The sequence below is a fragment of the Temnothorax nylanderi genome, unplaced genomic scaffold (assembly GCF_030848795.1).
Source record: "Temnothorax nylanderi isolate EJ_2023f unplaced genomic scaffold, tnyl_v1.0 TNYL_tig0009_pilon, whole genome shotgun sequence".
In the NCBI taxonomy this organism is placed as follows: Eukaryota; Metazoa; Arthropoda; class Insecta; order Hymenoptera; family Formicidae; genus Temnothorax; species Temnothorax nylanderi.
The window spans coordinates 905,514-918,469 of record NW_027249071.1 but is presented as its reverse complement, the minus strand read 5'-3'; the positions used below and the strand labels follow the sequence as shown (position 1 = coordinate 918,469).

The following is a 12,956-nucleotide window of genomic DNA, read 5'->3' as shown; positions in this document are numbered from 1 at the left end:
CCGTATTGAAGGCTACGAAAGTATTGATCGTTATTGTTTAACTGTACCTTAATACTCATGTTAAATATAGGGGCTTCCAAGTAGCCCGGCTAGCTCAGTCGGTAGAGCATGAGACTCTTAATCTCAGGGTCGTGGGTTCGAGCCCCACGTTGGGCGAATTTTTTTTGATAATTTTTTTCGTGATATAAAATTAATATTTACAAAATTTCGATAAAAGAACTATTAAATAGAATAGAAATAAATACCGAATATAATTTTTATAAATATTAAAGAATATATCTATATATAAGGTTGGGGAAAAAGTATATCTATTATTTTAGCCTTGAAATAAACGAAAAAATAATGGATTTCTTTTTCCCCAACTTATTATATATCTAAAAAAAAAATTTATATAAAATTGTATATAATTAAAAGTTATGCATAAGTATAAAGAAATTTACAAAAAAATATATAAATAAACTTTTTGTATGTCGAGAGTAAAAGAGAACCCCTCACTAGCAGAGCGTGGTTTCGATCCACGGACCTCTGGGTTATGGGCCCAGCACGCTTCCACTGCGCCACTCTGCTTCTTGAAGGACCTCCCTCCAAATTTTTAATATCAACATCGCAATATATTTTTATTTAAAAAGTACAATAATTTAGTTATAATTTGATTTTTATCCTTAATAATAATAGTGTAATTAAATTAACTTGGCACATAATATTTTTTATAGCTATTTTTAGACATAATTTTTTATTGTTAATAAATTTGTTTTTTACTGTCTTGTTTGTTTATTGCTTTAAAAGTATGGTTAAAAGTTATGCAACTATAAAATTGTTATTCGTCGTCACGAAAGGCATTGCACTTTCGAGACATTCCCAGAATGCTTTTAACGAAAGGCATTATTTTAGAAAATCGAAAAGACAAGAAATATATCTTATCTACAGTATGTACAAAATGTAAAAATAAAATATGAAGAAATAAGATAACCGCGAAACGTAAAACGACGTCAAACTGATAACGAAATGACTTTGATAAAATGATGCAATAATTTCGAAAAACTATAGAAAATCTGAAAAAGACATACTTATTATATATTATTATAGGTATCTCAATTCGTGCCTTTCTTTAAAAGCCTCGCATTTCTGTTTAAGAATCATTAGTCACAGTTCATTGTTTGCTGCACGTAGAAGGGCTGCACGGTTGTCTTTATTCTACACAATCGCCAATTGAAAAGAGCGACCGTCGTTTCTCTCGAGATTTCAAGAGAATGAGCAATCCTACCAATATAAGTCCGTCACCAGTCCCGTGACTCACGTATACAGGCCCGGGCGAGGTATCAACGAGACTCAACAAGCACGAACCTGCACCGCCTGCATGGTCTCGTCTAGCTGGGGAATGCCCGCGGTACCGGATGCCACGTGTGTCCGCGTATCGCGCCGACCTGACGCGGGCAATCGATAAAAAGACGCTAACAAAACCCCGCGAAGGCCGCGCGAGCGTAGCGCACACAAACGCATCTCCTTCGCGACGCGCGTGGCAACGTCACGGAAAACGAATAGTGAATAATCCGCGGCGCGTTGAGAATTTTCGCTCGCCGACCGATATTCGCGCACGTAAGGTTACACACGAGCGCGTTTTTATCGTATCCGTTATATTCTATCGAGAAAAAGACGACCGGAAATCGGAACTGATATCGGCGTTCTCGGTGAATTATCGATAACGCGGAAATAAAGTTACGACTATCGCGGCCGAGTGTCCCGTTTTCGTTCGCCACGAATAGACGGAGGTATTTCCGTTCGTTCGATGGAGTTTGAATTCAGCGGAATTACATAACGGATTGCATCCCGCGATTCAGCGACTCTTTTTCTTTTGAGCGCGACGACGTCCATATTCGCGCGCCCTTACGCGAGCCCTTCGAAACAGCTCGACCAATGAGAGATCGAGCTAAATAGCCGGAAATGGTCCGTTTGCAATTTGCAAAACGGACAGACCTAATACGGGGCAGATTCGCGTTTATTTATCGTTTGCTAACGAGAACCACCTTTCAAAAACGTTAAAATACGACTGTAAAAAAGGCGCGAGCGATGCCGCGATGCTGACAGAATTTAGAATTTATGATATAACGTGTGTACACACGCTTGTGGAAAATAAATAACACATTAGTGGCCTGTCCTTTTATTGTAGCTAATAAAACACAGATGGCGCCGGCAGTGCCGTTCGATACGCCCGCGACAGGAAGCCGGACGGGCAGACCTGCGAATTATCGATTTGCGATTGGGAACAATCTTAAATTTCTCCCGGAAGAAACCTCCGAAACGTTTCCTTTTGACCGAGGAATCATTCCCGTCCTGCTTTTTCCAGCTAGTTTCTATTTTGTCGTGAATCTGACGCCTGATCGCCGCCGTGATTCGCAAGCTTGATTTACGTAGTGCTTGCATTACGGTCGGCGGCCATGTTTTCCGAGGGAATGATGCAATCGATGACACATCTCGACGGTTGGCCATCGTTCGATTTCCGAACGGTGCGGAACCGGGCTTCCCGGGGGCCGATTCGTCCGCGCTGCCCCGTCGAGGATCGAAGTCCGAAGCCCGGCGGATCGGCGACGAGCGCCTTCCCCCGGGAGAGTCGCGCGCGTTCCCGCGGACTTTAATCCGTCGGGTCGGGCGAAAGTCACCACAGCTGGTGAGAGCTATTTTGAACGGCGCGATGCGACGTTGCGACGTTGCCACGTCGCCGTCCGCCGTCCGCCGCTCGTCGTCGTGGCGATCGAACAAGTTCAAACACGTGCCCCACCGTGTGTTTTGCTTGCTCGGCGTAGAGAGATAACCGCGCCGCGCGCGCGCCACGGCAAAACGACGGCGACGGCACGTTCAGCACTTTTCGCCGGATCGCTCCCGGCTCGCTCTCTCGCCGTTTTTAGGCCTTTTACGCCGTGCCAACGGGGTCGCCGTTTTCGCTGCTAACAATAAGATTTACTTTCCTGCGTTGGACAACCGCGAGGGATCGTTGAGAAAGGGGAGGGATGGAGGGATAAGCCGTGTGAAATATCCGAAAGCGGATATGTATCGTCTATCGAGAAACCCGAGACTCGAATTTTAAATCGCGCTGGAACGTCTCTGGGAAAGTTTGACGGACATGACGACGTGAACGTAGACGTAATACGATTCCCGAACGAATTTCAAATTCGCTCGGGGATGAGCGCTCTGGACAATTTTTCCATGTGCGTCATCTTTCGCGCGACGACAACGTCGTCCGGCTGAGCTGGACAAGAAATCAGGTTGCTTGCTCGCGGCGCGGCGGCGAGAGAGCGTGAGCGATAAAGAGAGAGAGAGCGATGCAGTGAGGAAGGGAGACGGAGGGATCGAGGAGAAAGGAAGTGCGGCAACGTGGCGCGACTGCGTGAGCGGAGATGCGCGGCATGAATATAGCTCCGGAGTTTGACGGGCCAGCGCGTTGACGAGGAGTATGGCGGGATATCGGGCGCTCGCCGCGGGACGGGGAGCGAGGCGGCGTGGAAAACGCGCGGGGTGAAGGGGGCGCGGAAAAGTTTCCGCCGCGGTGGGGATGCGGCCGGAGGAGCGGCATGGCTTTGGGGTGAGCGGGGAAAGGGGAACGCGCCGCCGGCTGGTCGCAGCCGCGCGCGCGCGCGCGCGTGCGATACGACCAAGGTAGCGTGTTACTTGAGTACGAGCCGTGGATCGCCTTTTGGAAATTTCACAAAACGTCCGTCTCCCTAGTCTGTCTTACGTTTCGCACGTGGTTAACACGAGCGTGCATTAATCCTTAACCTTAAACGTGATTCGCGCCCCGACCGACTCGAGGAGTCGGCTCGACCAGCCGCGTACTTCACGCTGTCTCCGCGAAAAGACACATTTTTATACAAATAAAAGGGAAAAATGAAAAGTAAAAAAATGTTAACGAAAGGAACGGGTCTTCAGTTTCGCGCCGGCCTAATCGAAAAACGTGAAATTTACGCGGAATCTCGTTCGAAAGTCGATTCTCTTCTTACCGCGCGAAAACCGACGTATTTCGAATTGGAAAAAAAAGAAGGAGAAATGAATTGCGACAAGCGAACTTATCGATAGGTGAGAGTGTTCTCTCGAGGGGCGACGCGCCTCGACGGTGATTCGAAATAAAGATCGGAAGCCGTGCTTAATCGGTAGATAAATAATTATCGCGGGTAAATCAATTCGGAGCGATATGCGACCGCGCGTATCTAATTTTTTTTTCTTTCTTCCTCTTCTTCAAAAATTAGTTACGATTTATGAAGATAGATCGATTGTCCGAAGCAAATTCCCGCGATGAAGTCGCAAAACTGTGCCTTCTCGTTTGTTATTTTCTTTTCAAAATTTCGTCGTTATCTATTTTACGAGGACAAAGAGAACGTTGGGAGGGTACGATAAGCATCTCTCTGTCCTTCTTTCTCGAAATGCGTCTCGTTCGTCGCGCATACACACAACTCGAGCGCTATCCGAAGTAAAATTCGGGGCTCGCAACAATATCCCTCTACCCGCGCCGTTTGTAAACGAAATCAAACGGCCGCGAACTTCGCGAAGTCCAGAAACGCGCTCTTATCTCTACTTGTCTATCTTCGGGCGCTAAAGCGCATTTCTAACTTGCAGTCTCACCGCGACCAATTAGAAGGCCCGCCCGCGGGGGCGGTAGCATGTGGCGGCCGAGTAATTGGACGTAATGGGGAAAGCGCCAAGTCGAAAATACAAATATTATATCGCGAGACATGGGGCTTAAAGGCGTTAAGGTTCGCATCGCGCGATTCCGCTCGCCGTCGTATCGGGGCGGCCGACTTTCAAGGCTTCTCCGAGTGACGACGACGGCGGAGCGAGGCGCGCACACGTATGTATACGCGCACAGTTCCAGCCCTCGTCCTCGTCGCGTATCTGCCCCGCCGCCTCTCCCGCGCGTCGCGGCTTCGGCGACGGCGACGCGGGGAAATCGTTGACGGAACGCGCGCCGCGCGCGCGGTCGAAGTTCAGTTCGATCGGCGCGGCCCGCGGGCGATCGATCGCAGGCGGCATATTCGAAAACACGCACGGCGCAGCGGGAACGCGTGTGCATTCCAAAATCTTCCGCTCCGGCCGTTTCTCGAGAATCGTCGGCGAACGTCGGCCGCGCTCGTGTCGGTGAAATCGTGGACGCGCGGCGACGCGGCGAGGAAGAAGAGGCGTGCGCGCGGGCCGCGGAAGAAAGAACGAACGAGAGAGGGAGAGGGGGAGAGAGAGAGAGAAAGAGAGAGCGTGCGCGCACGTGCATGTATGCGTGAGGTCGAGGGCAGAGCGGGTGGAGGAGGGGGGAAACGGGTCTCCCCTCTCGCGCCTCAGTCGTTCGCTGCCATTCGTCCGCCAATCCCCACCGCGTCGCCCTCCGTCGCCGACCGCGCAACGTCACCGTCCCCCCTCCACCTTCCTCCACCCTCCACCACGCACGCTGTCTCTCTCTCTTGCGCGCGACGTGCACGGACCTGCCCAGTAAATGCGAGGCTTCCGTTCGACGAGTGTGCACAGCGGTGATAGAGTGCGTAATAAGCGCACCGTATACAGACAGTTCTTCGTACCTTGGCGACGTCGTCGTCGTCGTCGTTACTGAACGGATCGTCGTTCTCGCCGGCATCGACATGCCGCTCAGTATCGGCGTTAATCTGCGGGTGACCGGCCACTGTAACCAGGGCGGTCGCAAATACATGGAGGACATGTTCTGCGTGGCGTTCCAGCCGACAACGGACGACAAGGACCTAGAGTACGCCTTCTTCGGGATCTTCGACGGCCACGGCGGCGCGGAGGCCGCGACCTTCGCCAAGGAACACCTCATGGACATCATCGTGAAGCAGAGGAACTTCTGGAGCGAGCGCGACGAGGACGTGCTCCGGGCGATCAGGGACGGATACATGAACACGCACTACATGATGTGGCGGGAGCTCGGTACGGAAGACGATCGTCGCGTCGACTGCGACTCGCTCGCGCGACGATCCTTTTAGCTTTCGCGCGAATTTTAAATTTACGATTTTGCCCCCGCGTACGGTTTCCCCGCGGCGACGACGGGCCCCCGTCCGAGAATTTCTGTCATCGTCCCGCGTATTTCCCCCACCACCGTCGCCATCGCCGCCGCGACTAGGCCTGATTAGGTTAGAATTTAGGTTATGTAATTCTTCGAGCTAACCTGAAAATTTGAGGTCGATGGAAATCGATGAGGGAAAAAAACGATGGCTTCTCGCGTCACCTCGCGAATCCGGATCGCGGCGATTCCCACGGCGGTACCGTCGCTCGCGCGCGCGCGCGCGTAAAGCGTAACGGGCGCGTCGACCTTGATCGCGAAGAGCTCGCTTTGTATTGCGAAACGTATACCTTGAACTGGCATTGTTTTCTGAGCAGATAAATGGCCGAGAACCGCGTCCGGACTGCCGTCCACGGCCGGCACGACTGCCAGCATCGCCTTCATCCGGAAGGGCAAGATATACATAGGTCACGTGGGAGATTCCGCTATTATATTGGGCTATCAGGCGGAGGGTGATTCCCAATGGAGGGCGAAAGCGCTGACGAAGGATCACAAGCCGGAGAGCGGGCCGGAGATGACGCGCATACAGGAATCGGGTGGAAAAGTGGTCAGTAAATCTGGTGTCCCGAGGGTCGTGTGGAACAGACCTCGCATCGGGCACAAAGGTCCGGTTCGAAGATCAACTCACATGGATGAAATTCCGTTCCTTGCAGTAGCGAGATCCCTAGGTAAGAATTATACACTTGCGAGTATCCCTTTGTATCCGATGGTTTTGTGTTTGTGCGAAAGAATCTGAACAAAAATTGATTTCAGGTGATTTATGGAGTTACAATTCCGAATTGAACACTTTTGTTGTCTCTCCCGAGCCGGACGTGAAGGTTATTCCAGTTGACGTTAAATCGAACCGTTGTCTTATTTTCGGCACTGATGGCCTATGGAATATGTTATCACCGCAAGCTGCGGTAGCTATTGTTCAAGCCACAGACAGACACAATGAGAAACATTTGATAGCTTCTCAGCAGACCGGTAATGGGGTAAGTTTCGTTTATTTTATGTTATTAATTATACATACTATTATATTAAAGTGAAAGTATATACAAGTTGTCTGGTGTATATATGTTGATAACTTAAATGTAACAGTGAGGTATACAAACTTCTTTGATAACAGGCTGATATACAAATGTGGATAAATCCTTCGAAAAGTCTCGTGGATCGTGCATTGGAGAGGTGGTCATCGACGAGATTACGAGCAGATAATACCAGTGTTGTAACATTAATGTTGGATCCATCGGGACCATGTCGCAGTGAGGTAAATATTTGTTTTGTAAAATTTTTGGTCTAATATATGTACATAAATTATTTGTATATAAATATTGACGAAATTAAAACGGGAAATTCAAGCCTTGAAAATTTTAGTAACAAATTAAAAATTTGCTGAAAATATTGATAATTTAAAAACTATCAATACTAAGAACTATTAAAACTATTAATGCGTTAGGGATCACGTTTGGCTTTGTTTAAGGTACTGTTTAATCAAAAGAAGGATCGTGTTATACATCACGGAACACACGCGTCAACTACGACGAAAGAGCCTGAAAACATCGAGGCAGTCAATCAAAAAATTATATCGCCGTGTATGCCGATACCGCCGCCAAGCGCTTCCACGGATCTCGACATTGATCCCAAACAACCGGATTCGTCGAACGGAAATGAGGAGGCTGTCGATCAGACGTTACAGCCGGAGACAGTTTCGTGTCCTGAAAAATCAGCTTTGTCCGATATTGACACTTTATTGGAATTACAAGAGAATACCGTGATAGACAAGAGTATCGAGACTACTGATGCTGATGAGAGTATCCAGGTCGCCGAAATCTCCTCCAGTCAAATGCCAGAAGGACCCGGAGATACGGAAAGTAAGAAAGCGAGTGAAACCAATCACGAGAAATCGGAACATCCCGAGAACGAGAAAAAGCAAGTAGCTGAACAGAATGAAAACGAGAAAGCGAAAATCGACGATGCGCAGACTCTGATCCAATCAAATCCGAAATCGGCAATTAAGTTCGCCGAGCCTAAAGCAGTCATACCCGAGACAGGAGTATCTAACGTGACGCGGCAGAGTACGTTTCCCGGTGCGAACGAGGAGGCGCTTCAACCCGCTCCCCTCGTAAGTAGGTTACGTCGGAGTGGCGGCATTGTTCCTGTTAAGAGCAACAGTTTCGACAACGGCGAGGTGAAGAATGGCGTTTTGAACGGATCTAGACATAAGCAGCACCCTTTATTTCCCGCGAGGGCGGACGTCAGAACGATAAAGCGACGACATAGTCTGAGCTCTTCTCAAACTCAGAATGCTTTCGCTGACGTTACGCCGAGTCCGGATTCGAAGACTTATGCGAGTGTGAAATCGCGGTACAGCAGGGTAAAGAAATCGTCTGTCGCGGGAAGCACGACGGTGGAGGAGACGACGAAAAGTGCGTTAAAGACTAGCGACTGCGCCATAAATAATAAACGCAAGCACAGCGCGATCACGCAAGCATCGGTTTCATCTGGAATCGAGAATAGCTGCGCGCAGCAAGAACCGTGCGCGAAGAGGAGGACGCGTTCCGAGGACCAAAGGCACAGTCCCACCGACGAGAACGACCCGGCTAATCAAGCGATGGAGAATGCTAATGCCCGATTAAGTTGGCCCGCGTCGGATAGACGACCAGACTCGTCGTTGAACGGCGCCAGTTTAACGACCCTCTCTTCATCATCGAACACGTTCCAACGTAGAAGTTTAGGCAAAAAGGCTACGCCTGTTAAAGCCATTAGGAGATCGTCCATCAACGGTTCGTCTCGTTTGCAACATCTAAGAGGTAGTTTTGGCCTAAGGGATTGGGACCAAGGAAGGAATAATCGAACGACTAATTGTAACAGTAGAAGAACTATAAATAGGACGGTAACGATAATCGGTCCTACGGATACGTCATTACCGCAGCGATGGTTAAGGTTGGTTTAATTATATTACCTTTTTCAGGAAATAATTTTCGCGTGATATTGAAATAAAGTCGTATGAAACCATATAAATATTATCACTTATATTGAAGATTAACAAGTTAAATGGATCGTTAAAATAATATAGATTGCATTTTACTAACGTCTAAACATGTTCCATGAACTTTTACTAAACTTTGCTATTTCATATTTTGTTTAGGTCAGACACAATGGCGGCAACGCCTGTGAAAACACTACGTTCGCGTAACGTAGACATCGCCGGACATACAATATCTGCGCAATTAGTACATCAGTATGGCGTAGTGAAACAAAATCGATTGCCTCTACCGAACAAGTTGAAGCAGTCCGCGAACGGTGGATCGCTGCAATCGAGTAGAGTCAGGTCTTCCTCATTGTCAGCCAGTAAACTTAAACAAGCGAACGGTAACGGTGGAAGCGTGAGTACTTGCGCGACCATAAATCCCTCGACAGCAGGTTCCACTTCTGGCATAGCTAAGAAAGTCAAATCACCGTATAATCCTAGTGCTCGATCCCTGAGCACGCGATCTCGAATCAAACGTCTTGGAAAGTAAGGTGGTAGTTAAGGACTGTAGTTTTGCGAATTCGCGAGTTTTTTTTTAGGGTATGACATTCTTACCCTTAATTTTACTATCTGCGAATTATCTAGTTACGATATAACAGCGATTGTTACGTGCATTTTATGTCTCTCTTTTAAAAAAACTTTCCCATCTTTCATCTTTGAGACCATATATTTTCTTTTATTCGAGATGTTTACTACGAATGGGGCTCTGAGCATTATAAGTTATTGTTTTTTTTTCGTTTTGGAAAGTAGAATAAAATCAGATATAAATCGATTAAGCAAGGTAGGATTATTTTGATATATGTTGAAATATTTGGTATCGTAAACTTCCTACACATATACTTATATCTGCTTGTGACAATTACTATTGATTTATCGCACGTGCCATTTGTATTTTGTTATTGGAATTATTTACACGGACCTTTTATGTTCATACATGAAGTACATATATCTATTTCATTTTATAATATTGCTTGCATGGAAATAAATTGCTACGCTCTCCCATTCTATTTATTAAACATGATTACATTAATTCCTCATAAAGGATATACAGCGATATCATTTGGAATGGACTAAAAGAAATTAAACTGGTCATCCTTGAAAGAGTATCGTTATATTCGAAATTCTCTGTATAATTTACAAGACTGTGCTTTCGCTTTATAAAGGAAGATTATATCGGTCTCTCTTACAAAGGCAGATATTAAATGCAAATTTGCTAAGTGTTCTTTTATATTTAAGTCGAGTCGAATTGGCATACAAGAAGAATGGTGGAAGGACGATATTGTAAATTATTACCACGAGAAATTTATAATATATAAAAAATACAAAGAAAATATTCGCGATCTTTTGTATGCTTTCCAATAGTCGCGTAGATTAGCAAATGTCACGTATGACAAAAAACAAACATGAAAGTATAATATGGGCGTAAAGTAGCCTGACAATAAGAAGGTACGGTTGCATATTAAAGGCATGGGTCCGTATGCATATCTCACACTTGCACATCCTCAGTGATAACTATTGTTTGCAATCTTTATCTTAGACCGAATGAGGCGACCGAACGCTGAATATGGAATACGAATTCGCGGCCCGTAGCTGTGCACGTGTATTCCTGGAAAATAATTTCTCCCCCTTCTCCCCTCCTCGTTGATTCCGCTTGATCGTAAAAGTCTTCGATGACGGCTCGGAAAGAATTCGCAAGTCAAAAAAAAAGCACACCGTATTTAGAGAATATCTACGATTAAGGCATTCAACTATTTTCTAGTACGTAGGATATGCAATCACACTGATCTGCCTTGGCTGAGTACGGAGTGGTTGTTGAACAATTGTAATTGCGTGTAAATAGAATTACAATAAGAATTAATATATGAGAATAATTGGCAGCCTTTATCTGCGAAGTACATCGATTCATAGATATATAATAAAACCGTTGCGTAGATAAATAATATATGGAAGAAAAAAGGAAAGGATTTAAATCTACCTCTGGAAAAGATTCCAGGCTCATGGTCTCGAATAACGACCACTCGGTACGAAGCACCAAACGACTGTTTACTGTGCGTTATAAAAGTTTAGATTATAACTAGAGGGAATATTCGAGGCACACAGCTTAGGAAAGAAACAATCGAGGAAATTCAAATTTCCGTCGGTGCGAACAATTGTACAACAATTGTGTTCCAAATACAAACGTGCACTATCATACTAGTGATCTAATAATAATAATTAAGTCAGCGGGGTAAGAAAGATTTATATCTGATATATGTATATATCTGACATTAATATACATACGTATATTAATATCAGAATATAAAATACAGCGTATATAATCTCCTATATCAGTCTTTCACATAGAGCTATCCATTTTGCATCTCGTGCAGAGAGGAAAAGAAGACGGATTCAGGAATATCCATCTTTCTCGTTACGGAAATTACGCACAACGCGTTTGTTTTATATTTGCTTGATGAATAGAGATACGATGAGTTTTACTTATATTACGAATGTACATTATTTCCTCTCTTGTTCGCGAATCAACTCCGCATCTATGAGGAAGAATATTTTAGAGCAATTTCGGTAACGAGAAAGAATACGTGTATCTTACGGAATGTAGTATCACTTTAGAGTTTATACATTTCTAAAGAAAAGAAAAAAAAAGCGAGCGAAAATGATGAAAACGCTGATGAAGTATATTACTAAAACGTGTAAAATGTAAACCATAAGTATATATTTATCGATATTACGTCGACTATTTATTAATTAGCTTTTAAAAGGTGATTCGATTTTCTATGTAAATAAGATCGCGCAGATAATATATGCTATATCGTTCGGGAAGCTGCTTGGAGAGAAATTGTCACTGCGAAGCAGTACGCTGCGAAACGGCTGTATCAAAGACGAGAGAGCGAAAGGGAGGAAAAGGATGACGCGTGCCTACAATAGTTACCACTCGCGAACACGTGTGTATGTGTGTGCGTGTAAATAAAGGATTATATTCCTGATGAAAGTTTCGAGGTAAAATTTCAAAAGTAAAAGCATGTTGCGAGGCGGGGGGGGGGGGGGGCAGAACCGAGTTACCGCTGGGAGAGACATGCGTGTTAGCTAACGGCGGAGATTTTATTTTAAGAGTATTTATCCCTTTTTTGGTGCATGTCCATAGGTCTCACGCTGCATGTAAATATACAGTGTTAATAGACATATATATTATATATAAACAGAGATATTGTATAGATAAACTTTAAGCGATTATACAGGAAAGGAACAAGGCGTTAAAACAAATTGCGGGGGTAGGGGGGGAGGGAGGCGATTTTAAAACGAAAAGGTCGAATCTACCCGGCGCGCCTGTAGATTTATCATTTGTTACATCGTACAGATATGACGGAACCGAGTATTTTTTAAGAGATAAAGAATAAAGAGTTTAATGCTGTAAGAGAGACGAGAGACGAAGAGAAGAACTGTTAGTGAGAGAAGAAATATTATATAGCGATTTATCTCAGGTTAAGAGAATTGCGGGGAAGGGGGGGGGGGTAAATATCGGAGGAACTCGAACAAATGTGTGATCACGTTTATATAATCTGTATATTTTAATTAAATAAACTGAGATATATAAATCCTATTATTAAACTGACGCTCGCGACTGTTTCTGCGATTATTCCGCTTTGCGATGAACATCTATAAATCGTGAAGGATTATTAAATTCTGTTATAAATTCAGCAATATTTATTTATTGCTTCGATATCGATTAAATTTTAAGGAATATGCATACTGTGCAAAATTTAGTCCGAGAATCTTAATTTTAAACTAAAATTATCTCCAACATATTTAGTTGTAAAAAGCTTTTATTGGATTTATTTTTTAGGATTTTAATTAAGTTTTAGCTAAAAATCGCTACTTTTTTTATAATGTAAA

General features: G+C 45.0%; 1 protein-coding gene and 2 non-coding genes across 5 annotated transcripts; 2 read left to right on the top strand and 1 right to left on the bottom strand.

Moving 5' to 3' along the window:
- The first annotated feature begins 83 nt into the window (after positions 1–83).
- Trnak-cuu (transfer RNA lysine (anticodon CUU)) lies at positions 84–156 on the top strand. Its single transcript has one exon. It is a non-coding gene; the product is annotated as a tRNA-Lys (tRNA).
- A 339-nt stretch (positions 157–495) lies between these two features.
- On the bottom strand, positions 496–567 carry Trnam-cau (transfer RNA methionine (anticodon CAU)). Its single transcript has one exon. It is a non-coding gene; the product is annotated as a tRNA-Met (tRNA).
- A 4,319-nt stretch (positions 568–4,886) lies between these two features.
- Pp2c1 (protein phosphatase 2C) lies at positions 4,887–12,675 on the top strand. Of its 3 annotated transcripts, none has more exons than XM_071725628.1 (6): positions 4,887–5,919; positions 6,370–6,720; positions 6,806–7,026; positions 7,161–7,301; positions 7,491–8,977; positions 9,183–12,675. In XM_071725628.1, exons 1-6 carry the CDS (start codon positions 5,616–5,618, stop codon positions 9,553–9,555), a joined length of 2,877 nt encoding a protein of 958 aa, XP_071581729.1. In that variant the 5' UTR covers positions 4,887–5,615; the 3' UTR covers positions 9,556–12,675. The 3 variants fall into 3 exon arrangements, with proteins under 3 accessions (XP_071581729.1, XP_071581737.1, XP_071581734.1); XM_071725636.1 differs by having other exon boundaries at positions 4,888–5,919; positions 7,533–8,977; XM_071725633.1 differs by having other exon boundaries at positions 4,893–5,919; positions 7,515–8,977.
- Positions 12,676–12,956: the final 281 nt, after the last annotated feature.

Excerpts from the sequence above, each read along its gene's own strand:
- Pp2c1 (XM_071725628.1), top strand. The coding sequence starts at position 5,616 with ATGCCGCTCAGTATCGGCGTTAATCTGCGGGTGACCGGCCACTGTAAC. Across the intron at positions 5,920-6,369 it reads CATGATGTGGCGGGAGCTCG|ATAAATGGCCGAGAACCGCG; the intron begins GTACGGAAGACG and ends TTTTCTGAGCAG. Across the intron at positions 8,978-9,182 it reads TTACCGCAGCGATGGTTAAG|GTCAGACACAATGGCGGCAA; the intron begins GTTGGTTTAATT and ends TATTTTGTTTAG.